The sequence below is a fragment of the Larus michahellis genome, chromosome 8 (assembly GCF_964199755.1).
Source record: "Larus michahellis chromosome 8, bLarMic1.1, whole genome shotgun sequence".
Lineage (NCBI taxonomy): Eukaryota > Metazoa > Chordata > Aves > Charadriiformes > Laridae > Larus > Larus michahellis.
Genome location: NC_133903.1, coordinates 55,928,002 through 55,955,222, shown reverse-complemented (window position 1 = coordinate 55,955,222; position 27,221 = coordinate 55,928,002). Strand labels below are relative to the sequence as shown.

At 53.7% G+C, this 27,221-nt stretch overlaps 1 protein-coding gene across 1 annotated transcript; it reads right to left on the bottom strand.

Moving 5' to 3' along the window:
* Positions 1-2,708: 2,708 nt before the first annotated feature.
* IL23R (interleukin 23 receptor) lies at positions 2,709-26,791 on the bottom strand. The gene is made up of 15 exons (XM_074598481.1): positions 26,659-26,791; positions 24,417-24,508; positions 23,264-23,557; positions 22,989-23,112; positions 21,939-22,120; positions 21,661-21,806; positions 20,747-20,906; positions 19,796-19,878; positions 19,004-19,220; positions 17,942-18,130; positions 17,027-17,110; positions 13,313-13,363; positions 12,390-12,486; positions 11,101-11,191; positions 2,709-10,654 (listed from the first exon to the last, which is right to left on the bottom strand). The coding sequence occupies exons 2-15, from the start codon at positions 24,469-24,471 to the stop codon at positions 10,034-10,036; spliced, it is 2,394 nt and encodes a 797-aa protein (XP_074454582.1). The 5' UTR covers positions 24,472-24,508; positions 26,659-26,791; the 3' UTR covers positions 2,709-10,033.
* Between the last annotated feature and the right edge of the window lie 430 nt (positions 26,792-27,221).

Below are 27,221 nucleotides of genomic sequence, written 5' to 3'. Positions count from 1 at the left end.
TTTCACTTTTCACGACACCGCTTCCCAGCACTGGCTTGATTTACGCGCTGCAAAACCAGGATGCATGGAAGTTTAAACCAGGACGCCGTTAGGAATTTATGTGGAATCTTATCTCCTGGTTCTTACTGAGCCTCGTTCATTGCTGCCCCTCGCTGAGAGTATTTTCTGCTCCTCCTAGGAAAAGGTACGGCGGCAGCCGTTACGCGATGTGCTCAACTGGCATTAGTGAAACTTGAGTGGTGTTTTAGTCATCGATGATACATTTAAGAGAAGATGCCCGTTGGGCGGCCCAAGTGATCAGAGTCTTCTGTTGTGGTGACAGAAAGCTAAGTTGAAAATCACTGATCCAGTACCTCTCATAAAGTGCAGTCTCTTTCTTCTTTTCTTTCTTTTTTCTTTTTTATTTTCCTTTTTCTTTATTTCTCTTCGTTTTTCTTTTTTCTTTTTCTTCTTTTTTCTTTTTCTCTTTTTCTCTTTTTTCTTTTTTCTCTTTTCTTTTTTCTTTCCTCTTTTTCCTTTTTTTTTGTTTTTCCTTTTCCCTTTTTTTCTTTTCTTTTTGCTTAACTTTTAGCACCAAAATCTGCTTCTCTATATGATCCTTTCTTCATTGACTTGTGTTAAGCACAAAGCTCCAGGAGAAAGCATGTGGTACTTACAACTCACGGAGGACACAGCGTGTTCCCTGCAGTCGGGTGTCCCACCAGAACCTCTGCCCTGTGCTGGTCTGCAACAGAAGAGCCGAAGCAGAAGGTCCTGCTGCAAACGGAGCTGCCAGTGCTGAGAGGACGTTGTGCCAACCTCCCTGCTCCACCGGGCAGGGGATGATGTCAAGGAAAGTACGGAGTCATCAGTTCTCTGAGAGGAGGGGGTGTCTGCAGTTCTGAAAATGAACCTCGGGAAAGCACCAGCAGCAGTTGACATGAGAACGTGTGATGTTTGCTGGTGACGGTGGTGACTGCTCCCGAGGAGCTCTTGTAGTGAAGCAGAGGAGAGCAATGGTGGAGGCTGTAACCGAATGCTCTCCGTGGGGGTAGCGTAACCCCATACCTCTCAGGAGCAGCTGACCCGCGCCTGCCTGGTGCAAGCAGAAGATACTCTCTTCTGGTAGCCTGGCTTTCACAGGGTGAAGTCAATATGATCAAACTGAGCGCATGCCAACGCGTAGATGGAAATGCAAGACCCAAGTGCACCTTGAGCGCGCATTCAGGGAATACCAGTCACCTGGAGTGGAGCTTGCTGCGGGAGGAGGACTATAGACTGTCTCCTCGCAGAGCTTTGCTGCCCAGAGCAGATGATGGTGGTTACAGCAGGGGAGGCGGGGAACGCTGCTCTCGCCCGTGGGACACAATGTACCAGTGCCTGCTGTTACCTCGCCGCCTTGTTTCTGCTGAGCTTCCAGGGAGACAAATCTGGAAGGAATCTCCACTGGAAGAGGCACTCAACATATGGAGGTCAAGACGCTTTCTGCTTCAACATGCCCTCGTAACGCCATGAATGCTGGAATAAGGAAAAAGAGTCGAGAACATGGACTTAGAGATAGTGAAAATAAAGTGTACAAATGATGTAATGAAATTTGAATGTACGCTATTGTGGCAGTTCATACTCACCTTCTGGAAATGAATTACAAAATATTTCATCTGGGGTGAAAAGTGGACATAAAAGGAGACTTCTAGAGCAAAACAAACCAAAAGAGAAGACCAGTAATGGCTTATTCAGCCATTGGGTTCGTTTGCTTTGTAAAGAAAAAAAAAAGCTAAAAATGGAAGAAGTTTCAAATGCTGCAAAGCTGCCTCACTTCCAACTATATGAACGGGAACCAGGGAAAGTTAAAGCTGATGATGGAAGAAGGCTGGAGCCCAGTCAGAAAATAGGCAAGAGCTAATGTTTAAAATATTACTGGAGGAAACACGATTCAAAGGCAATTCAAACTCAAAAGTGAAATCAGCAGGTGCAGCCCTTACACTCTCTGGTTGTGTCAGGTTGTAGGTCTGGAAATAACCTTGAGAAAGAAGACTTGTGAAGGAATGGTGGTGAGTCATCAGCGTTGAAGTAAGAGTGACAGAGCACTGGGAGTTAACTATTGGGCGCTTAAAAACCCATGCAGGAGAATGTGAGTATATCCAAAAACCCTGGCGTGGTTGTCATCCGTGGTCAGTCAGGAAGGAGCAATGTTTGTTTATTTAATGTATTTCCTCCATGATATTCTCTGGAGTTCTTGATTTTACCACATTGTCTAGGCCAGTTAGGAAGAGCTGTTGTGATGGTGTTTGCATCCCCGCTCTTTCAAAGGCGTGCCGTGATTTTTTTGTCATCAGTTTGGGTTCAACATCATTCCATTTTCTTGTGTCAGCAAAGACAATTGTTAAAAAAAACCCCAAATATATTTTCTGCCTGCTTGAAGACCTCAGGCGTTCACAGACCGCTTTCAGACTGGCATCTCTTACCCTGGAGGAGGGTCACTCCTTCGGGCCTGCTCTTTTTTTTAAAATTTCTCTGAATATCTGGTGGTTTCTCGCTTTTTTTGGGTGACGAGGTTCCAGAAGACAGTACAGTTTCTAGATCTGATTGTACCAAGGACCACACAGGCAAGGCTGTACAGCAGCGCTGCACTAAATGAGCGGTCTCTGGCCATGCTGTGAGCACTGGTTGATCTTACTGTCAAACAGCAGTTACATTTTGTTGAAATTTCATATTTTGTCTGTGTTTTTTTGCAGTGCTGCCAACGCTCCATCATCGGCCGCTCTCCCTGTGGTCGAGAAGGTCTCCGGTTCTTCAGTGTTGAGCTTTAGCTGCTGATTTCAACGGCTGGTAACCAGGGCAGCAAGGAAGAGCCTTCTCAACAGCAGGGCCACCGCGGACTGAGGACAGGGACTTCTGGAGCAGACAGAGCCAGCAACACCAACACGTGGCACACCAGCCCCCTGCGGTCACCAACCCAGCATGCAGCACCAACACCAAAGCCATCGTAACACTTGAGAAGCTGAAAGAAGGTAACATTAACTCAGTGTTGAATATAGGAATAAACAAAACCAAATCACAGATATTTTTATTTGGAATTACGATCAGTCCTTTGATCCAATTAGCTGCACAGGACCGTGACTCATGTCAGTGCCATGGAAGAGGTCGGACCACTAGACGTGGTTGAGGGAACACGACTGCTCAGGCTGCTGAATGTCAAACCACAGCCCAAGCAGATGCGGCTCGGCTTCCAGGAACCGAGCTTGTTCTGCTCATTCCTGCTGCCTTCCTTGCTGCCATGGCTTCAGCTGCTTTCAGCTGCTCGGATGTTCTGTTCCTTGCAACCCAGGCCGTGGAGTTTTGGTAACTGCTACAGCAATAGAATAGCCAATAATTCATGGCATAGAATCACAGAATGGTTTGGGCTGGAAGGGAACTTAAAGCCCACCCAGTGGCACCCCCTGCCCTGGGCAGGGACACCTCCCACCAGCCCAGGTTGCTCCAAGCCCTGTCCAACCTGGCCTTGAACCCCTCCAGGGATGGGGCAGCCACAGCTTCTCTGGGCAACCTGGGTCAGAGGCTCACCAGTTTGTGTTGAGCTTCTTGTCCACCAACACTCCCAAGTCCTTCTCCTCAGGGCTGCTCCCAATTCATTCTCCACCCAGCTTGGGTTTCCCTGACCCACGTGCAGGATCTTGCACTTGACCTGGTTGAACTTCATGGGATTCGCAAGGGCCCACCTCTCCAGCCTATCCAGGTCTCTCTGGAAGGCATCCCTTCCCTCCAGCGTGTCGACCGCTCCACACGGCTTGGTGTTGTCAGCAAACTTGCTGAGGGTGCACTCGATCCCACTGTCCATGTCGCCAACAAAGATGTTAAACAGCTCCGGTCCCAGTACTGACCCCTGAGGAACACCACTTGTTATCGGGCACCTTTTGGACATTGAGCCGTTGACCATCACTCTTGGAGTGTGACCATCCAGCCAATTCCTTATCCACCAGGTGGTCCATCCATCAAATCCATGTCTCTCCAATCTAGAGACAAGGATGTCATGCGGGACAGTGTCGAATGCTTTTCACAAGTCCGGGTTGCATGTTTGTTGGTCTTCAATATCACAGGCAGTCCGTGCGCTGGTTCCGTTAGTGTTACAGCCGCTGTGCCAGCGATTCTCATGGAATTTGCCTCAACCCAGCAGGATGAAATCAGTTATTTTGTTCGGTAAACGCAATTGCTCTGCCTCCTCTGGAGTGCGTAACCGAGCCGAGGAAGGCTGAATTCACGGGGAGGGCATGGCTCCAACCGTGCCAGTCTAGAAAATCATACAGCCGAGGTGCGAGGCACAGCATCACCCTGCATCCTTTGAGAGGTGAAGGATTGTGGGTTTTTCCAGTATTCTTGTGGCAAGATTAATTCCCCTCCCTTAAGGAAGGACTTGGCCGGTTTGGTAAGCAGCACTCCTGAAATCTCCTTTAATAGATCAATTCTATAGTTTGTTTTCTATCCATCGTGCTCAACGCTTGCTTTGGTCTTTTATCCGAACCCTGCTCCCGTTGCTTCACCAGTGGTATTTTCATGGGATTTGGCTCTGTGAAGCTGACGCTCAGTGAAGCCAGTCCTGACACAAACCACAGCCTCGCTGCTCACATCCTCTTCTACGAAATGCAGCTTTGGTTTCAGTCGCTGCCGCTGTGCTCAGCCCTTCTGCCCTGCGGGTACCTCCTCATCTGCCCTCTCAGAGAGTTAATCCTCCCGAAGGCTACGGAGTGTAAGAGGCTGTACCGAATAGCAGAATTTTTAGCGAATATTCCTACTTTGGTCGTGTGGCCGTTGCATCGGCTGTCATTTCTCCGTTGCGGCGTTTTCAGGCGGCTTTTGCTGATCCAGGCATTTATTCGCAGCTTTGCTCGCAAGTGTTGGTCACAACCTGGGCTTTGATCTTTTGCTTCTGCATTCAGAAATCCCCGGAGGCCTGCTGTTGTTATTTAGCTTTGTGAACCGTTAAAGTTTTTAATCCAATTTTAGTCTCTGCAGCATATTTATCTGCCGCTAAATCTCCTCCACAATTTACTGACAACCAAATGCTTGCAAACCTTTCAGCGTGGAGCAGCCCAGGAAGTGCCTGGGCAGAATGAAAACGAGCAGCGCAAGATTACTCGGAAAACATTTCTATTATCTTCATGATCTTGTGCTGTTCCTGTTCCCAAACGTTATACGGTGCTTTTGGACTTTAGGTGCGGAGGCTTTACCAGAGGTCGCAATTGTTATATCCAGATGCTGTGGATAAGGACCTTGGTGGAGGTCACGGGGCCGGTCCATGACTAAACAGAGAGTAAGTCCCAGCTCTCCCGTGCTTCAAACACTAAACCAGAATGAATTCTGTGTCCTCCTGCAGAAGGCACGGTCACGGTGGCAGAGCAGCAGCATAAGGGGTTTAAAATTGGAGCTATTCATGCATAATCTATGATCTGTTAAGTTTTTTTCTTATGTATTTATTATGCGTTTTGTTTAATTAATTTTCAAGCCTCCTTTCTGAAGGGGGACGGTAGGCACCCAGACCCGCAGCGTCCCCGGCTGATCTGCACCGCGCTGATGGTAACTCCTCCAGCCCCGGCACGATGACGATCTCACACCTCATCCACCCCATCGTGCTGCAGTGGAAGGAAGAGACGGGCTCTGCTGCTCTGAAGACACCACGCCCCAGTTCTTATTTCTTTTTAATTTGTTCTCTCCTTCCATTTGTATAAAAAGACCCCTTTTGCTGAGGTTGTGTTAGACCCATTGCACACAGCAATGGGACACAGTGTCATGGTGCGTCTCGGTGGGTCATGAGCTGCCTGCTTTGCTGTTTAATGCCATTACCAGTAGATGAGTGGGTGGCTGCTGGCTTGCACCAGTGCTCCTCTCGCTGAGCTCCCCCTCAGGCTGGTGGGGACGTCTCTGAGGGCCCCCGGCTGTCTCCGTCAGGGACATCAAGCTCATGGGACATGGGGTCACCACTCCTTAACACCAAGGGACATGGGGTCACCACCCCTGTACATCAAGGGACATGGGGTCACCACCCCTTTACATCAAGGGAGATGGAATCACCACTCCTTTACGTGAAGGAACATGGAATCACCACTCCTTTACATCAAGGGAGGTGGAATCACCACTCCTTTACATCAAGGAACGTAGGGTCACCGCTCCTTTACATCAAGGGAGATGGGGTCACCGCTCCTTTACATCAAGGGAGATGGAGTCACCACTCCTTTACATTAAGGGACATGGGGTCACCACCCCTTTGCATCAAGGGAGGTGGATTCACCACTCCTTTACATCAAGGGACATGGCATCGCCACTTCTACACACCAAAAAAGCATCCCTTGTGCAAAGACCCCCACACTATAACCTCGACAGCAGCCACCTTCTCCACATTACGCATTCGGCCTGAAAAAAGAAAATGTCTTGTCATAAAATAATTACATACAGCTTTCACTGCGATAACGTACAGCTGGGTTTGCAATCCTGCGCAGGTGGAGGGAGAGGCACACGGGAGCTCAGTGCCTTTTGGTGCACGGCTGTAGGTATAGACATTACTCAGCGTACACTTCCTTTACGTGCCTCCAAGGTGTACAACCGCATGGTGCAGTGAAGCTGAACAGCCCACGAAACTCATTGCCAAACTGATAAGTAACCTGTGGAAACTGCCGGCGCAAGATATGGCTGCCAAGAATATAACCAAACTTAGCAAAAGTTTAGAAAACACTAATACCAAGGATTAGAGAGCATGTAGTATTTGAGGGAGGGAGAATAAAACGGCTTTGTGATTTGATTCAAAGCACTGGGCCGTCGACATGTTCAAGGGCTGCCCATGGGAGGATCTCGGTGGTGGGCTTGCACGCCTGTCGCTCAGTTCCCATCTCCCAGGTGGCTGGTTGACATCCCTGAACACCGCGCCTGGTGGAAGGCCGGCAGAGGCGGGATGCAAAGGGCTTTCCAAAGGCCCAGCAGCCAAAGACGGACAGCAGAGCGAAAAGCACATCTGAGAAGTAAAAATCTGAAACCGAGGACATGATGTGGCATCGGGATATCGGACTAGTATCAAAAATTCCTGCTGTCTTCACGCACCGGTCGATTTACCCATGGATGCGTTCATTGCCAGAGGTGAGCATCACAGGTGTCCACCCCAGACCAAGCCTCTCACCTCTTTTAAACCATTGGTAGGTACAAACGCCGTCCAAATGGGTTAGAAGGGAGGGAGAGGGTTAACTGAGCTATATATTAGAATAGAATAGTTCAACCGGGGGGGGGGAAATATATATACACATATGTATTTGTGCCCTTCTCCTTCCATTTGCCCTGGTAACGAGTCCGTATTTACCAGATGCATCCATGCGCAGGAGAATTATTTCCCTTGCCCCCCCAGGAAACCAGCGGGAGCTTTGCCCGGTGAGAGCAGGGCAATGCTTCGCCCCGCGGGGCCGGGGGCTGAGAGCTGCTGAACGGGAGAGGAGCTGGGCAGGTCTCCGCGCGGGAGTGGGTTAGCGGGGCTGGAAATCCAACCAGCAGGCACCTGAAGCGTAAAACCAGGCTTTCAGCCTTGTTTTCTGACAAGACGAGCACTTTCACCCCCGGGGTTTGGTAGTTTCAGGCGATAGCAGCAGCACAAGTCTCAGGATGTGGACATTGAAAAAAAAAATACCTTCCCCATCTCACATTTGGGCTGCTGACAGTATGTGGCTGTTCTTTTACAATTTCCTTCCTGCACAGGCAGCAATCACTAATTTTAGACTCGCTTACATGTAAAAGTCACATTTCTGGCTTGGAAACGGTTTGCTGCTTCTAAAGAATAATCCTACTCCGTCTTGCCAGGTAACTACTACTGGGTACATTTAAGCGACACGTCTCTGGGGCTGGTAAAAGGCAACAAGTAGAGCACACAGCTGTGTTGGTTTCAAGGCGTCCATGAGGAAACGACAAAATGAATCCTTTTGTGCAACAGAAAGGCATACGGTGCCTAGCAAAAATTGAAAGAAAGATTAAAATATCCAGGTTTAGTGGTTCTACTGCAAAAAGTGGTTTCATAATAATAAAGTGGATAACTCCAGATAGGTAATTACATATAGGTTAGCATCTACATTAGCTTTGTAACTTTGAGGTCTTGCAAAAATTTGTCAAGTCTTGCTCTCGCTATTTTACAGGTTTTGGTTTGGCAGTGCCCAGCCAGACGATCGTTTTGCCTTTTAACATGCCGGTGTTAACGTCCTTCTCACCGGACACGTTCCCTGTGCTCAGCCCAGCCCCCAGACCCCACGCGCGGGGGGATCGGGGGCTCTTTGTGCTACTTATTGTAAACGCAGATTCAGAGCCGTGCGCGAGCGGGATGGGACTCTTGCGAGCATGGGTGTCCATGGGTGTCCATGGGTGTCCATGGGTGTGCATGGGTGTCCATGGGCGTGCATGGGCGTGCATAAGTGTCCGTGGGCGTGCATGATTGTCCATGGGTGTGCATGAGTGTCCACGGGTGTGCATGGGTGTCCATGGGCGTGCATGAGTGTCCATGGGCGTGCATGAGTGTCCATGGGTGTCCATGGGCATGCATGAGTGTCCATGGGTGTGCATGGGTGTCCATGGGTGTCCATGGGCGTGCATGATTGTCCATGGGTATGCATGGGTGTCCATGGGTATGCATGGGCGCGCATGATTGTCCATGGGTGTGCATGGGTGTCCATGGGCATGCATGAGTGTCCATGGGTGTGCATGGGTGTCCATGGGTGTCCATGGGCGTGCATGAGTGTCCATGGGTGTGCATGGGTGTCCATGGGCATGCATGATTGTCCATGGATGTGCATGGGCATGCATGATTGTCCATGGATGTGCATGGCCATGCATGGGTGTCCATGGGCATGCATGGTTGTCCATGGCTGTCCGTGGGTGCGCACGGGTGTGCATGGGCACATGGCTCTGGCACCAGCACCCGTGCCCACCCCAGCCACACGCAGTGTCACCTCCGACGGCTGCAGCTCCGGATCAAAACCAGTCCCTGCTGGGACACAAGAGGTAGGAGAAGAGGAGCAGGAGACCAAACGTCGCTGAGAGCGCTGGCTGGTCAGGCATTTTAGAGGGTGTTGTAAACTTCTTTTATGCTTGTATTCCTTAAAAGCATTTGGAGTGTTTCCTTAAAAAGCTTTGGGTGATTGGCAAGTAGATAATCCAAACTCTCACATTTCCAGGGGTTTTGTGGTTGCTCTAGGAGCATTTTGCAAGACCGCTTCTGAAGTCCCGGGCAAACTTGTAAATGATTTCACGACCCCTCAGTGGGAAGGGGACTCCTGTAGCTCATTTTCTGGATGTCAGAAGATCCAAATTCCCTGTCACATGCCGAATAAACACCATTTCACTGTACCACATTGTGCTTCACACAGGATGGCAAGGCTGAGGCAGCGGCACGCTCCTGGGAGATGATAAATCCCTCACTCAAAATGAAGAGTCTGCCCAGTGACCAATTCAGAGAGATTTTAAAGCAGCCTGGCAGATGGTGAAGGCTCGTTCCTACCTGAAGTAGTTTTTATTATTGAATGGGAGGGAAAATGAAATTGGGTTATTCCATCATACAGAAAAGATTTCCTGTTCCTGGTACCCGTGTCTGCTGTACGATATAGAAATCCTCCTCGGTGCCGTGGCTCTTCATTAGGAGTGATCCCAAGGCATTTTTACATAATTCAGTCAGGATGTTTAAGGCATCGTTTTATCCATTTTAACTGCAATCAGCTCCAGGGATGAAATGCTCCAAACGAGAGAATTTAATACTTACCAAGAGAATGATTTTGAATAATAATTGAAGCGTATCGTGTCCTGCAAAAATCACCTGCTCTGTATTTCAGTTCTTATGGGAATCCACTGCTTGTGACAGTATGAGGTAAGTTTAAAACTGTGATTTACTGGCCAAAGCCTTCCAGGCAGCCACAAATATTTGTAGTCAATTAAAAAGGTGAATTTTCAGAGTTTTGCTCCAGTTCCGCTGTTTGCAGTCTCAAAGGCTGATATGTGCCATGGCCATCCCTTCGGGTTTTTTTAATCACAACTGCAATCCCTTTCAAAATAATCCTCCGATGCTTTGCGGGAAGCGGGTCTTCACATCCCCCGACTCCCCGTTCATGGCTCTCAGGCAGGAGACCAGCTCGTCGGGGACCAGCGTTTGCTCTTGGACATCGCCGGCCAGCGCGTGTCCCCAGGGGTTCTCCAGGAAGGAGCCGTGTCCCCCCTGGGCCGAGCTGAACGCCTGGCTCTGCCCGCTCCGGCTGGTGTTTAAGATGAGGTTGATCTTCTCCAGCAGACAGACCTGGTGCCCCCCTGCCTCCCCGTCCCACAGGTGGGGAACGGGGCTCGTGTAGTCTCTGAAGAAGATGTTCGTCTCCGGTTCTGGGAGGGCTGCGGGGGGCTGTAGTTGGTAGAAGTTGGCAGCTACATACCCCAGCGCGTTCCCGTCGGATACCTGAGGTTTGTAGTCACAGATCTGCTCGGGGGCCGTGGTGCTGGTTGGAGCCATGCTGCCCGGGTGCTCCCTGTCCTCGGGCACCTCTCTGCTGGGCTTCCTTCTGGTGGCCACGTTCTTGTACATCTCGTGTACTGGCACCTCCTCAATTTCCATAACTGTGGGGTCACTGGTGTCCAAGAATGGCTCATGGAAACTGTTCCCTGTGAGATCGCTCTTGTCCTGGAAAAAAATTATGAGTGTAGTAACAAACTGGCACATTTTACCAACGAGACAGATATCACTAGAGCATCCCAAGGAAGAAATAGGTCAATGACTTGTCTTCATCTCCTCCTCCTTTCCACCTCATGTCATGAAAGAGACCACGGGGAGGTGGACAGGAGAAGACAGGGGAGCAGCTGTGCCTGTCTCCATGCTTCTGCACGCATTTCAAGGGTGGCTTGAGTCAACTGTGGCCACTTAATAAAGTGTATATTGAGGCAACTTTTAAAGACCTCAGCTCAGCTGGGCTCCCATCACCTTGCAACTGCATGGGAAATGATTCCTGACCAGTTCCTGGTCCCTTAGAGCTTAATCCCCTTCCCACACGTGTTTCTCACAGCTCTGGAGCAAGCTTTAATCTAAGGGGAGACAGGTGAAGAAAAGCTGGGAGATAATGGTGCCATTACCTGGAGTGACTTTACCACGTTGCTGTTTTCCATGTGGGGGAAGTCTTCAAACAGCCATTTGGGCAAGAGCGACACAACGGTGGCCTTAATTCTTTACCAAAAAGAAAAAATAAACCCCAAAATGTTAGTCCATTTTATTAGTGACTTGGTCGTGCTGGGTGAAGTTGTCCCCTGGCTGGAGGGGAAGACCCAAAGGGTGTCCATCCTTCATGGATGGCTTGGAAGCCCCAGGTTTATCCCGTATGGGTGGGTTTCCCTGTTTGAGCTCTATCTCATCATCTTTCAACCTTATTCCTCTGAGTTTGATTCTGGAAGCTAAATTACTCTAGTTAAATCCCTTGTGAAAAATTTGTCTGTACTTGAAAACGTTGCTAAACTGGGGGGTGGGGGGAGAACCAAACTATGGGCATGACCCTGAGGAGCCATGTGTGTCCTGAAGTGATGACATTGAACACACGGCAGTAACAAAAGCTGATTTTCCGACAGCCAAAGCTGCTGCAGAAACGAAAATCATTCACAATTTCGCTGAGCTTTGCTGTCGTTCCGGTGCATTGCTGTGCTCCTGGGAAAACACTCGGTGCCTGTTGCTGCTGAAACGCCCGTGTTTCACAATGACTTCGAGAGCAGAAGGATTAGGCCGGATTCAGGAACCGAAAGAGGCAGCCCCTCGACACCCGCGAGCCCCAGGTCTCCTCTCCCTTATTTCTAGGTTTGTTGGGAGGATCCAGCTGGGAGCTCTGAGCCACCGGGTTCACCCACTCCCATGGGATTGTGCCAACAGCGCCTGGACGGCTGGACATCCCTAAACAGCAGACTGGGACAGAAGGAGCGCTGGTTTGCCAGGGTGCCTAGCAAACGGCAGTCAGTGTTAAAAACCAGTATTAAGATTCTCCCCACTGAGTTTTTCCGCTGTTGTACTCTCCGGTGTCTCCTGTCCCCCGGCGTGAGGGGCCTCAGCATCCCCTCCTCGCTCAAAACTGGGAGCAGCAACTCCTCGGACAAAACTTACCCACAGAGGCTGTGTTTTCTCCTCTCTTTTTCTACCCCTGACGGCTGTGTAATAAGATATCACACGTCCCTAAGTCTGGCCTTGACAGAGGGGTCATTTTTTACTATTTTTTGTTGGTGTCTGCCTTACTGTAGAGGGCATAGGTGTCTTTTCATACAGCATTATGATCAACAGGAGAAGTTGTCCTTAGTAAGAGCAGGTTTCTGTAGTTAATTTTAAACCATTCTGGAAGAAAGGCGGGAGGTGGAAATAAGGGGAAAAATTGTGAAGAAAGAAATACCTTTTTCTGGCTGACTTTTTAAACATCAGAATTAAAAAAACAACAGATAATACGATCACGCTGACGCCCAGTCCCAGGAAAACTCCAACGTCATCGTCTGGAAAAGGATAGAGAGGAAAAAGGTCAATGGGGTGGCCCTGCTCCACCGCCCCATCTGGAGCTGGCTGACAGAAAGGGCAGATCTTTGGCAAAGCAGCCTTCAGCATTTCTCTCGCCCTTTTGCTCCCCGGTGAACGAAGCGAAGCCACAACAAGAGCAAAACCAAAACTACTGTCCCATCCGCGTTCTCCTGTGACCGGAGCATCGCGGGCGATGGCCACGGACAGGGTGTTCGATCAAGTAATTCGAAGAAGTGTGGTCACTGTGTTTAACCATTTCCTACGCAGACTTGCCTTCCAGAAATGCTGAAGTGACTTCTTCAGCTTACGCTGGTTTTGCTTTTGGTTTAAGTACTGCAAGAGATCATCAACGTAACCTTTACCAGAAGATGTTCGAACCAGAAGCACGACCGAAGTTACGTAAAATGGATGGGAAATGCTTAAATCATTCTCCGGTTCAAGCTGCAAGGTCGAAACAGTCTATCGCTGTTATGGTATACGTTAACGTTATCTTATATTTTCCTGGGCTTCTTATCTCTTATTTGCTGGAATGTACGTTATATTATAAGTCTCATAAGAAAGCAAAACTTAAGGGATGCGTTACGTAGGTGCTACAGAGCCGTGAGAGCGCTGCAGCCTTCCCTGCCATGCAGCTCACATCGCCACCAAGAGAAAAGTTGCTTTTCTGGCCCTGATCTCTCCCAAGGGTAAGGGAAGCTCTCGTTTCCCCATCACCAGATGCTGCAGGCGCTGCTCGGGCTATAATTTCCACTTCTGGTCAAGGAGAAAGTCTGGCTTACCAAGTCTGAGCTACTGTCCTCTTACCGTGGGAGATCTCGCTGTAGGTGCTGCCTGGGAGCGGGTCATCTGAAGGGACTTAAACAGAGAGCAGAGAAAAATGTCTGTAACTTCATTTAGAGAACAACTGGTAACATGGAAGTGATGGCTTTTTGCAGTTTGTTAATATTATTTAGAAAAATAAATAATGGTATGGCGAGTAAAAGAAAGCCTCCTGAAGTAATCAGTAACTCCAGCTCTGGCCAGACTCTACACAGTCTCCTGTTTCTCAGAGATCCAATTCGACGAGATGCTGATGAACACACAACACCAACGACAAAACGTCTTCCACGCACATCGCTCCCCTCAGTACCTGAAACACCAGTTTAGTCTTCCTGAGGAATTGTCCGTCATTTTTCATGAGCACCTACAGATTATTTCTCAAAGTGCCTGAACGCCCTGGGACTGAATTTTCGGACAATATCTGTTTGTGTGATGGGCTGTGCGGTGAGGGAAGACCTGCAGCCAAAGAGCCTGACACGGCAAGAAGCGTTTTTTTGCTAAAAGAAGCAGCAAGCTTTCTTCCCGGCCGTGTGGAGCAATTCCCTTGGGGTCTCTTCTCCTTAACAAATGTGTGGTGATGTTGCTGCTACAGAAAAAGGGTGAAGGTCCAGGCCAAGGGCGAGCCCACCGCTCGGCTGGGTGTTGGACTGCATCTGTAGCCTGGACCAGAACCACAGCTATGTGGTCAGGACAAGCCACCCACCGCATCTTCCCAGGGTCATCTCCCTGCACAGGGGCCTGGGCCACCACCCCAGGCCAGGCGTGAGCAGCGTGGTCCCCTGGAGAGGGAAGGAACCACCATGCCCTGCAGTCAGCCCTCAGCTGGAGTCATCTGCTGGGGTCGGGGCCACCCAGCAAGAAAAAAGGTCTCTCCTGGGACACGCATGGTATGCATGCCCGTCCTTGGGAGAATGTGCCCCACCAGAGCACCCCCAGCAGAGCATGCAATGGGGTGGCAAATGAGCAACACTACAAGGACAAGGATGGTAGTTGGCCCCTTTTCACCACGAGGACGACAAGAGTCATCATCTTAAACTGCAGCAGTTAAAGCACAGGTCATGAAGGAGGACAACTGCTCTAGCAGCAAGGCTGAGGAGCACCAGGCCAGGTTGCTGTCATGGTTTCAGCTGGAATAGAATTGACTTTCTTGCTAGCAGCTGGTCAAGTGCTGTGTTTTGGATTTGGGAGGAGAGATGCTGTTGATAGCACACTGGTGGGTTTGGTTGCTGCTGAGCTCTCAAGGCCTTTTCTGCCCCTCACCCCAGCAGCGAGCAGGCTGGTGGGGCACAAGGAGCTGGGAGGGGACATGGCTGGGACAGCCGACTCCAACTGCCCAAAGGGATATTCCATGCCATAGGATGCCATGCTCAGTGTGTAAAGCTGGGGAAGAAGAAGGAAGGGAGGGACGTTTGGAGTGATGGCATTTGTCTTCACAATTAACAGTTACACGTGATGGAGCCCTGCTCTCCTGGGGATGGCTGAACCCCTGCCTGTGACGGGAAGCTGGGAATGAATTCCTTGTTTTGCTCTGCTTGGGTGCGCGGCTTTCATTTTACTTATTAAACTGTTTCTATCTCAACCCACGAGTTTTCTCACTTTTACTCTTCTGATTCTCTTCCCCATCCCAACCCGGGGGAGTGAGCGGGCGGCTGCGTGGTCCCAGCTGCTGGCTGGGGTGAAACCACAGCAGCTGCCTTTTCCTGGAAATGCAAGAGCAGTTTTACCCAACGTCTGTCAGGAATGGAAGCCGTACAGCTGATCTTCCCTTGGGAACAGGTAGCCATCCTTCCCAGCCCTGCTCCCTGTGATTTTCCCATGTCTTTCAATAGCAGTGAATGTTGCTGATGGTGTGGTTGTGGGTCTGTGTTGTGTTTGAAGGAAGGGAAATGCCCCCAGAGCTGCTGAAAATATAAAGGCTCCCTTTTGCAGAGTCATCCGCGCAAGCACAGCTCCCGCTGGCTGCAGGATTTTCCCAAGACAACAAATTGCCAATAGTGGGAAATTCAGGAAGGGCAAGACTCACAAGTGCATCTTTAGAAGTGCCAGGATCCAGGTGCTTTACGAAACCCCTCATTTGCACATCTGAAAAGTCCTCTGTACCCTTCAGCTGGCTGACTGCTTCAGGAAAAATCCCGCTGCTCCCCATGTTTGCCTCTCCATCCCCAAATCCAGCTGTCCCAGCAGGGCAGGGACGAGGGGCCACCTCCTCCACAGAGTGGGACCTATGCAACCGCTAAGGACGAAGTCTCTATTTTCAAACATTTGACACATTTCTAAGCTGTTTGCTGGTGCAAAGGTTAGAGCATCCTCCTTTTGACACCCAGCTCTTCCCTTTTCCATGCAGATGGAGACCTGCTGCCAAAGTTTAAGCCCCACTTGAGGATCAGGATGCTGGAAGTTCATGTCACCAGAGCTGGTGGTGCCCAAACCCTGACCTGCCCAGAGACGAAGGCTGTCAGTGTGTCCGTAAGGATAACAGTTAATAGTCGGGGCTAGCAGCCGTGAACAGCCCAGGATGAACCAGCCAGGAATATTTGTTTCCATTTCTTGGGAAAAAATGGAATAACTGCTGTTCTCAAAGCCATGGGAGGTGCCAACCAGAAACACAGGGCTGGATCGTCGTAGGGAAAGTGAGCAGCTTCGAATAATGCATCTAAAATTGTGTTACAGCGTGAGTCGGTGAACTGCTGACATTCCAAGGTGTTACCGTTGCATGTGGCTACAGCTGGATCCATGAGGACAATCAGTCTTAATGGCCCTGACCAGCCCCACCTGGGAGCTCCACCCACAGCCCCTGCCCATGGGGCTATTTAAGTTCAGCCCTGGGCTATGAGCTATGCTGCAGGATCTCTGGAGGTTCTGACTTAGACCCATGGGCTGACTTCATGACTTGACTTTGACTTGACTTGATTTCATCTCATCCCTTCCTTGTCTCCATGGTCCTACACAGCTACTACTGGACACTGTGTGTAGTGTCCTTAAATGCAGATGTTTTGTCTGTGCTGTGGTGTCCATAGAGCAGGTATGGTGGTGCTGGGAGGTCTCCTCAGTGCTCAGATGCTGAGCTGTGCATGGCTTATCCTGGCTCACTTGGGTGAGGACCAGCTCTTGAGGACAACCAGAGCCAACACAGACAGTAGTGGAGATGATGCACAGCCGGTCCTTACTTTCCTTTGTCAATCAGCCCATGCCTCGTCCTGTCTAAAAGTCTCCAGAACTGAAGCCCACCTGCTTCCAGCTCCAGGTAAGGAAGGGTGGGCTGCAGCTTGACCAGTTGGTTTCGGTAAGTTGTTTTCTTTGTTCTGGTTTCTCTATAACATTTGATTGTCCAACGTGCAAAGCAGCAACCTCATCTTTTCTGTCACAAAACAGGGACAATGAATCCATTGGTGTATCTTGCAGGGTAAGATGTGGTTCTCGTGTGCATTGGAGATGTGCAAGCAGGAGCAACGATCAGCTAGAGAAGGTCTTCATGCAGACGCATTGATAAAAATCTCTGTTTTCATGACCTGCAGCCAATGGCTTTCCAACAAGAGCCCTGTTTTCCTCTGGTCAGTGGGAGGGTTTTACATCTCATTTCTAAAAACTAAGTAATTCTGCAAAACTGGCCGATTGTGGGAATATGAAGCATGAAATAGCAAGCTGAGGTCTGTAGCCCCATCGCAGCAAGCAGTGACTTCTCCACCCAACTGGGCCTACCTTGGTTGGAGCTTGGTTTGCTGACTCCATCGGGGTAGACGGCGTACACTGACGCGCTGATGTGACCTCCTGCTGCTGCCTCTTCTGGAAAGAAGCAAGATTTGCCTTGAAAATGTATTTATGGGCTGCTGTGAAAGCTCTAGGTTTGCTCAAGGGCTTGTTACTGAGTGGTGGAAGTAGATGGAGGTGTGGGGGGTCCCCAGCTCTAAGCCCACTTTCACCCTGGGGAAAGCCACCGCATGAGCGGCTCCCAGAAACACATGCGGAAGAGCAAAAGCCTGGTCAGGCAACTGGCTAGGGAGTACCCAAAAACCCAATAAGCACCAGAATTAATGGGGGAAGCAGGAATGGAGTGGGATGGGTCCTGAGGTGTTCCTGCTGCTGGGCTCAGGCCATGTTGGTGAGGACCCACCGGCCTGTCTCTCTGGGCATGGCAGGGAGGAGAGGTGCTAAAGCAGCAACCATGGTGCATCAAGTGTTGTGCCTTCTCCCTCTACTTCCTCTAAACACCTCCTGCGCTTGGGCAGGCCTCCACGTGTTCCCCCATGGCTTCCCTGCCTGCCAGCTCGCTTGTCACCTCTTCCCCTGTGCCCTTCACCTGGGGGACATGTTCCTGTGTAACCTGATCTGGGTGACCCTGCTCTGGCAGGGAGGTTGGACTAGATGATCTCCAGAGGTGCCTTCCAACCCTATGATTCTATGACCAAATCCCACCCACTGCCCTCATGTCTCCTATGGCTTCTCTCCTCCTCCCTGAGGGCCCTCCACAGTCCCACTCTCCAAAACCAAGTGGGCAGGGGGCTCGATTTCAAAAACACCTCTGCCTTTCCTAATATATTTTGGCTTTACAACATCCTGGTGTAGGACGTTATAGCATCCTAGTAGCATCCGAGCACCAAGTAGCAGAAATCTCACCTGGGATGTACGTGTGTGTTTCCTCATAGGGGACTTTCTTCCAAAAATACCGATCCTCCTGGGCGGTGGAAACCCACTCCACTATGAACCAGAGCGGGGACCTCCGGCTGCGGCGGGGGCGCTGCCAGGCCACCGAGACCCTGCTCCCGTTCTCGGACTTGACCTCCACGGCCGCCGGCGCCGGGAACTCTGCGGAGAGAGGTGGCGAGGGGACTGTCACCTCCAGAGGCCGGGGGGGCTGGGAAGGGGCAGCTAAGCCCAGGAAAAATGTGGCTTTCCTGAAAGTTTTTAAGGACTGAAGAGGGAACAAGAAATTCTAGAATGTGGTGGGGTTTTAAATATATATATATATATAAAACCATATATTTTATATATAATATGTATATTTTTATATATATCTAAAAAATGTTTTTATCTATGTAGATATGTATGTGCTTATACACGTGTCATAAAAGCACATCTTTCAGCTTCATCATGTCTCATCTGAAATGCTTTACCTGTCATTTCTTATAAGAAAGGCGTGTGATTCTGATAAGTACGTGAGATTAGAGAATTTTTTCCGCCTTCTTTCTCTTTAGTTTCTTCTTAGTCATATATTTGTCCTCAATTTGAATGGGACTTTCCCCTCCTGTTGCTCATTAAAAAAGACGTCTTTCAAAAATAGGAAAGCGTGGTTGTGGGGAAAACCACAACTTGTGGCGCAGGGGACCTAAAGTGCCCTGGAAAGGATGGTTTTGTTTTTTGTTTTTTTTTTTTTTTTCCTTCCTTTCTATTTGCAAGGACCGAATTCCCAGCAGGGACAGTCTCCCTGACCAGAGCTATTTTTGGGAGCACCGCTGCGCCGAGCCAATGCGGGCAGGATAAACTTATTTTTAAGCTTGTTGCTGTAAGCCCAAGGGCTGAGATAGGCAGCTGCGGAGCATCTCCATCCCCGGCGGATGCTGGCCTTGCCTGGAGGACGCCGTGTTCCTCGGCAGAGTGAGGTTTTTCCCTTGTTTTAGCACTTTTTTCCCTGCAATCCTGATAAAATCCAGGCTGCGGTTGGTGTGTGTGAGATCCCACCTTCCTGGCTGTTGGTGCCCCAGCTGAGGGTGATGCTGGCGGGGCTGGACGCCCCCTTGGAGTTGTGAGCGGTGACGTGGAGGACGCGGGTTCCCTGGGGCACCAGGACGGTGCAGGCAGTGCTGGAGGTGTTGCAGAGGAGCAGGTCTCCCCTGGGGCTCTCGGCAACCACGGCATAGCCCAGGATCCTCCCGCGGGCATCCCGCGGCAGCAGGGGCTGCGGACGGACAGACAGACAGCACTGTGGGGACGGGTGTGGGGTCCGGCACTGGGCAGCCCCAGTGCAGGACTGAGGTCCCCTCAGTTGGGTGATTTTGCAAGGATGGAGAGATTTTGCCCCAAGGACACGTTGAGGTCTCCTCTTCCTCCCCCCCATCTCTTCAGTCAAGGGGCTCTTAAGGAAGAGCATCACCTTGGGGAGGGACTCTGGAGCAGGGAGGGGAGCCATGGGATGAGGGGGAAGGGTTTTACACTGCAAGAGGGGAGACAGATGAGATGTGAGGCAGAAATTGTTGGCTGTGAGGGGGGTGAGCCCCTGGCCCAGGTTGCCCAGAGAAGCTGTGGCTGCCCCATCCCTGGAGGGGTTCAAGGCCAGGTTGGCCGGGGCTTGGAGCAACCTGGGCTGGTGGGAGGTGTCCCTGCCCAGGGCAGGGGGTGCCACTGGGTGGCCTTTAAGGTCCCTTCCAACCCAAACCAGTCTGTGATTCCCCTGCCTCTTGGCCGCTGCTGTTCTCGGGGAGGAGCTGAGAATTCGAAAACTTCACAGGAGCCGCCAAAAAAACCAGCCCTTACCTTGATCAAGACCGTCACCTCGTGGCTGCCGTTTGGGAAGGCCGGGCCCAGGCGCCGCCAGACGTCGGGTGGCACGGTCGGGGCTGCGGGAGGAAGCGTGGGAGGTGGCAGGGGCTCCCGAAGGGCAACCGGCCGGGGCTCCCACCCAGGCTCTGCAGAACACCCTGCTTGGTTGGTGGCTCCATGCCGGGACATCAGGCTGGTTCCCACGCGTCAGGCTCGCTGCTGCACGGCTCTGCCGCCGCGGGGAGGAAACAGCCCAGACTGCAAACAGCAGCAAACGCTGCTTTTTAGGACAAGAGCGTCTCCAGCTTCCTCGCTGCAACTGGGACCTAAAGGAAGGCATCGCTCCTCAGGCGTCTCAGCCCACTGCTGGCTGAGGTAACTGAGCCTCCATGCCTGAGCTCATCCTGGTGTCCATAACTGGGATGCAAAGCGGGGAAGCTGACCCAAGGTGACAGCTAGTTGTGGCTGCTGGGACACCTCGGCTGATGTGGCTTTTCCGCCTAGGCAAGAGCTGCTCCCGGCCGTCGGGGCTACCAAAGATGGATAATCACGTCCCATCCCTCTTCCTGCACAGAAAACCACATGCCCGCAAAGCCCCCCAGGTTTCTCTCCGGCTCCCGCCATACTGCAGCAGCCTCGGGAGTCTGTTAAAATCACCATGACCTGCAGCCTGCCGCGGGGTTTGGTGCTTGGAGGGCGTGAGATGAGCTGCCGGCTCCTGACAGCGCTCAGCCCTCGGCTGCGGCGTGGGCATGGTGGTGATGCCTCCCGGGCCTCCACAGCGTCATGCCCGATGTCTCTCAAAAGCAGTCTCCAGCAGCGTGAGGACATGCAGGCTCCTGTGTCTTGTGCTTGCCGCGTGCATGCCACTGGCTAACCTTGGCTTGCCCAGCAGCTGGAGTTTGGGCCAGGTCCCTGCTGAGCATCTGAAGGAGCTGAGCTTACCTGCCTCGGGGGTGGTGTAGAGAAAGGGGGTGCTCCAGGCGCTCCAGGGGCTGCTGGGGGAGCTGAGCCGGCACCGGACCTGGAACACGTACTGGGTGTCACTCTGCAGGTTGTGCCGCGAGCGGGGCCCGTCCTGCGCCGTGCCATCCCATGCCTCCACCTGCAAGGGAAGCAGGTGCTAGGGGGGAGTGGGACCCAGCCGCCCCCCCACTGGACCCCCTTCGTCATCTGCATGGATGGGGACAGCCACGGTCCTCTATGCGGATGGCTAAGCCTTGGGGCACAGCTACGGGGGTCCCCATCACCCCTCCCGTGGGGCTCCAGTGTGTTTTTTTGGGGTTGATGCCGTTGCAAGACACGGTGCCAACACACCCAATGTACTGGGCAAGCTGGGGGCGTGCAGGGAGAGCCCCCAGCCCACCCCCACACTGGGCTTCTGGCAGTTTCGGGGGCTCCCATGGGTGCTGAGATCCATCCTCAGCCCCTGCCAGCACCGGGAAGGTTTCCAAAAGGGAGCCAGGGGGAGCTGCCCCGGGAGTCATTGTGTCTGCGAGCGTGCGGGGGGGCTCAGCAGCCCTAGAGGCTGCTTTGCCTTGCCCTTGTAGAGCCAGATAACCTTTGGAAATATTTATGATTTTGCCCTTTTTCTTAAAAAACAGAGATAACCCTGCCTGGCCTCAGCTGTCCTGCCCCAGTGGAGGTGGGGGGCTGCCCATGGCCGGGGTTGCGTGCCCCCCGCCAGTGCCAAGGCAAAGGGTAAGTGGGTGTTGAATGACCCCAGATGCTCCCGTTGCCCCTGGCTGCGCGGGGGGTCTCCGGCAGGACCAGGACTGGCCCGTCTCCTAAGTGGGGGGGCAGCTCGTGCCCATGGCTCTGCGTGGGGGGAGGTTTGGGGGGGTCCCAGGCTGTCTCACATGCCATGCCAGGGCGCCCGTGGCTTTGTGTCGTTCCTCACAGCGCACGTTCTCCCGCAGCGTCTGTCTCCTCCAGTGGACGGTGGTGGTGGGAGGCGACGTCTCCGTCGTCTCGGCGCCGGTGACCAGGGGCAGAGCGGGCACCACTGTGGGGACAGCAGGGAAAGCGAGGGGCTGGCATGTCAAGGGGGGCTGCGTGTCCCAAAAGTGACGCCTTTAGGCACAGCCCCATCACGCGGTGCAGCGCGCGGACGGATGGTCGGACAGACAAGACATACCGAGCTCCTGCAGGTCGAGGCGCCGGGGGGCCGAGCGGGCAGTGCCCAGCGCGTTGGTGGCCTGCACCCACGCCGAGTAGCGGCTCCCACCACGCAGTGCGCTCAGCAGCACCGGCGAGCCCGCGGGGAAGACCTCTTCCTCCTCCTTCTCATCATCCTCAGCATCCGTTGCCGTTCCCACGCTGGGAAGCAGAAGGCAGCCCCAGTCAGAGCCCCGGTCCCAGCATCACGCACCCGCTGGAAAGGCAACCCCGGCTCTCCAGGGGTCACAGCTGGCGGCGGGGGCACAGTCATCTCCGAAACCAGAGTTTGTCACTCTTGCAGCGAACTAGAAAGTAATCGCCTTCGCTTCTTGGCATTTCTGTAGGGCATTTGCGTTTTCGCTGCGGGAAGGCAACTTTCTCAGTCCTTTCTGGCTGCACGGTTCAAAGTTTGAAACCCGAGCAAATTTAGGCAGGCGGTTAATCACGTCTCTTCACAAAGCCTATCTGTGACGGGATTTGACGCGTTTACTTTAATAGCTGAGTCAGATTAACTTTGAAAGCCTGCCAGTCTTGTGTCGCGGGGGCTTCGGAGTCAGCCGTGGCAGGGAGCGTCCCGGGCCGGGTCGGAAGGGCTGCAACACGCCTCAGGTTCAAACTTTTGTACCCTGCGGGGGTTTCGGTTTCGGGGTTTGGGCAGCGTTAGGTGCACACCGCCAGCTGCACCCTTTATCTTAGGGAGAATCGATGCCTCTGCGAGAAATGCACGGCTGTGACGGGCTGCAGCGTGATGCTGGGGGCACCAACGGCACGGGGTGGGGGGGTGTGCGGGGTCCCACCCTGCAGGATCAAACCCCCCCCTTTCATGTGAGGTTTGCAAGGAGGGGAGCGGGGAGACGTGCGCTTTAGGAAGTGTAACTGGGGCACCGGCAGCCCTGGTGTCACCCGGGTTTGTGGCCGCCGTGCCCCGACCACCGCGTGCCAGCTGTGCCGATTACTGCGCACCCCCCCAGCCCCCGTCCAGCTCCGTGCATCGCCCCGCAGCCCCCCCCGTCCCGCGGGGGCTTACCTGCGCAGGTGGAGGGTGTAGCGGGTGCTGAGGTGGGTGGGCTGCCCCGCGTCCCACGTGCATGCCAGGCGCCCCGAGTGCTCGCCGATGGAGCAGGTCAGGTTGCTGGGGGGGTCCGGAGGGTCTGCGGGGGCAAGGGCAGGCAGAGCATGCAGACAAACCCCGCCGCCAAGCAATGCAAAGCCCAGGATGCTGCGACTCCCCCCGACCCCCACCACCCCGGTGCTGGTGGCTTAAGAAAAGCCACGGAAACCCCAGAGGGATGGAGGACTCACAGCCGGCCAGGATGTCAGTGCCACACACCAGCTCCAGCTTTCGGATGCCGGAACACTTGGCGAGGCAGAGGACGGTCCCCAAAGGCATCCGGAAATCCTGCAGCTGGAGCTGGAAAGTGGTGCTGTTGAGGGGACGCAGGGGACCCTCCACGCGGTTGTCATTGAGGAAGATGGATAACTCGTCCCAGTTGCAGCCGAGGGTGGAGAGGCAGTTGATGGAGATGTTGGAGCCCATCCGCACCACCGGTGCGGGCTTGATCCAGACGTGCCCCGAGCACTTGATGTTTGCCGCAGCTGCGCCGACACCCACCGGGTCAGGATGGCTCCGGCTGGGTGTCCCATGGGGGAGGATGATGCCCATCGCTCCGCGCGGGCGGCTGCTTTGCTGGGATGCGGGCAGCAGCATGGCAGGACCCCACCTCGCTCCCCCCCTGGGGTGGGGATAAACCCCCCTGCCTTCAGCAGCGACCCAGCACCCGGTGACTCATCCCCTCAGGTCGAAAACAGCTAGTTTCACCAATTTTAGGTTTTGCTCTAAGGCTTAGATGACTGCAGGGAAATAACCCGCAGCCTTGAGAGCTCTGATCCCCCGAGATTAGGGCGGCAGCCCCCGCGCAGAGGCACGCTGCCCTGCGCTATCAGATGAGGGCTCTGCACCAGCCCCAGCAAACCCGTCTCGCAGCCGGTATCGGGCTCGATCTGGCCTTCCTGGAAAGGGCGCAGCTGCCTGCGGAGGCAGGATCACGCCGCTTCTCACAGCCGCTGAAACGCCAGCACCCTTCAGCGCCGCTGGATGCAGGCCCGCTCCCGGGATGCGGGAGGAGAGGGTGCTGCGGGGCGCGGGACACCCCCGACAATGCTACCAGAGCGCTGCCCCCAAAATCCATAGCGGTGGCATCGTAGTTTCCTCCCTCCGGCTCCAGTTCCCTGGCAGGGATGGGATGTTTGCTCTGGTGGTCCATGAGGGTGATGCTGCGGTGGCTGTGCTGAGCCGTGCCAAGCCGTACCGAGCCACATCAAGCCATACCGAGACCATGCCAAGCCATATCGAGCCATGCCAAGCCATGCCGAGCCATGCTGAGCCGTGCCAAGCCTTATCAAGCTGTGTCAAGCCGTACCGAGCTCTGTCAAGCTGTGCCATGAGGCCACTTACCTCCACACAGGCAGCAGAGCAGGACGTGGAGCACCAAAGCCTCACCGGACCCCATGGCCTGGGCTGTGGCCGCTGCCCGTGCGTGGCATAGGCTGGGGGGAGGAAAGGTGCGAGGTGTTCCCCCAGCCCCGTCGCTGCCCCACGCCGCCGGGTCTGCCCTCGCCCGGCGGTGCTCAGGGACCAGGGGTGTCAGTGGGGATGGACGGCGAGGCTTTCGTGGGCATTTGGGGTCAGGGTGGGTCGTGCCAGCGGCGGGAGCACGGGGAGACGGGCCAGCGGGCACACGGGGCTTAGCATTTCAGGTCGCCCATCAGCAGATCCCGGTGCCCAGCCCCATCTAGTTTGGACTAGGTGACCTCCAGATGTCCCTTCCAACCCCTACCGTCCTGCGAGCAGCCCCGAGGCCACTTTCCCCGAGCCTCCACCTCGGGTGACATTTCTCTGAGTTTCCACATCTGCGAAATGTCCCCGATCCTTTCCTTACACGGGCGCGTATGCTCGTGCAGGTTTTGGTACCCCACAGGCAGGACAGGTGATGGAGCAAACCCTCCTGGAAATCGTTTGCCAGCACAGGCAGGAGGACCAGGAGGCGATGGGAGCGGGCAGCGCGGGTTCACAAAAGGGAAATCACGCCCGAGCAGCCCGAGAGCCTTCCTCCGTGAGAGGACTGGCACGGTGGGCGAGGGGAGCGCGGGGGATGCTGCGCGTCTTCATCCTGCCCCTCTGCTCAGCCCCGGGGAGACCCATCTGGAGCGCTGGGTCCAGGGCTGGGCTCCCGCCGGGACAGGAGAGACAGGGACAGATTGGAGCGAGTCCAGCGAAGGCCGCAAAGATGCCGGAGGGTCCGGAGCAGCTGAGGTGTGAGGGAGGGCTGGGAGAGCCTGGAGAGGAGAGGGCTCAGGGGGTCTCGTCCCTGGGTGGAGATGTCTGATGGGGGAGTAGAGAGGAGGGAGCCAGAGCTCTCTCAGCGGTGCCCCGGGACAGGGCAGGAGGTGACGGGCTCACGTGGAAAATCAGGAAATTCCAGTTAAACACCAGAAAACGCACTCTAAGGGTGACCAAGCGTGGGGCCGGCTCCCCCGAGGGGTTGCCCTGGAGTCTCCATCCCCGGAGATGCTCAGACTCAACCGGACAGGGATTCCTGGGACAGAAACTTCCCCTGGTTCCGTAACGCCTTTCCCACCCCCCGTGCGGCGGCGGGTCCTGCCCGAGCCGAGCAATGGCTCCTCCTGGCAGCGCTCCCCCCGCGACAGCCCCGCAATCCCAGGTAAAAGCTTCCCCTCCCTCTCCCTCCTCGTCTCCGCATCCCACAGACCTGCCCGAATTTTTCCCCGCTCGCTCCACCTTCCTCCCCAGCCCCTTTGCTTCCCCCCCCTCTCCCCGGCCACCCCCGCCATGGGGAGGTGGGCGCTGAGCAGACCCTTACGCCCCCCCTCACCTGCTGAGAACCGAGCAAAGCCCCGGGCCCCCGTAATTTTCTTTGTAAGCCAGAATAATTAAAATAACCCGACACGAAACGTGACGTTAGAAATGACAACTTGTCCTCGAGGGAGACGCTGAACCGGAGTCCGCTGTAAAAGCTTCAAAATGAGGTTTTTCAGCCCAAAGCAGGGTGCTAGCTACAGCTAATGCTTCTGTACTCCTCCTGCTGTGGGGGCTGACCTCGTTAGTTTTAAGGGCTGCTCAAGCTCATAATGAGTCAAACTTCAAGCGCCTTTGTCTTACCTGACCCACTAAGGGAACCTGAAGGCCTCCCGGTTGCCTGCGAACCTTCCGCGAGTTAAAACAAATGGAAAACAACAACAAAAAAACCCCTCATGGTCTGTGAAAAGAGCTGAAAATATAATAATTCTGCCCAGCGGACGGCTCTAAAACAAGACCGTGAGTTCTGCCTCCTCCGGGGATCACTCGCGGTCGCATTTTTATTCCAACTTACAGGCGTTTGCAAACTCCAAAGCCAGGAGGAACGAGACGTTCCCCTCGTCGAGAGACACTGGGCTTTGATCTCACCCCTGTTAAAAAGTCGCCTCCTACATAATTGCTAAAAAAAATGCGAAGCAAATGAAGAAGGAAAAAGTCATCCCGGTTGTGCAAGCCCAAACCCTGCGAAATCTTTACCGGCAACATGTGTCAGAAGCGGATAACGCACACGAGCAGCAGCCGAAAAACATGAGATGGGATTTTTGGGGGGCTTTAAATCCAGGTGGGAGCTTGGGGTGGCGGGGGGGGGTGTCCTCCTTACCTTGCCAGTCCTCAGGACATGTGGTGCCGGGGCCCCTCTTGCTGCCGCTGTGGCCGGGGCTGCCGAGCGCGGCGAGGAGCATCAGCAAGCGTCGGGGAGGCTGACCTAGATATCTGCGCCGAGAAAAACTGAGAGTTTCCAGTCTGAGTCAGTCCATGGGAAAACCCAGCATCCCTTAAACGAACAGCCTCGGGGGATGGGGGGGCTGAGGGTGCGGGGTTGGGGGGGGCCGAGGGGGGGCCGTGTTGTCTTCTTAGTCTTTAAGTTGTTAGAGGATTTGGAGTCGCCCCAGGAAATTCGAGTTCACCCCCAATGGATTTCGCTTGACGCCCTGCGTGGCTGCGCGGGGGGCGAGAGGAGCCCAGCGAGGGGGGGTCCTGGGGGACCCGGGCTCAGCTCCAACAGCAAAAAAGCATTTTTTTTCTACCGACCCCAGGAGCCTACAATAAAAAACTCCTGAAGGACTGAGGTTGTTTTCACCCGTACCGAGCGTCACCCCCTCTGCTTGTGCCCGTCCCTGGGATGCTATGGGGCAGCGGACCCCCAGGGCTGGGGGGCAGAAG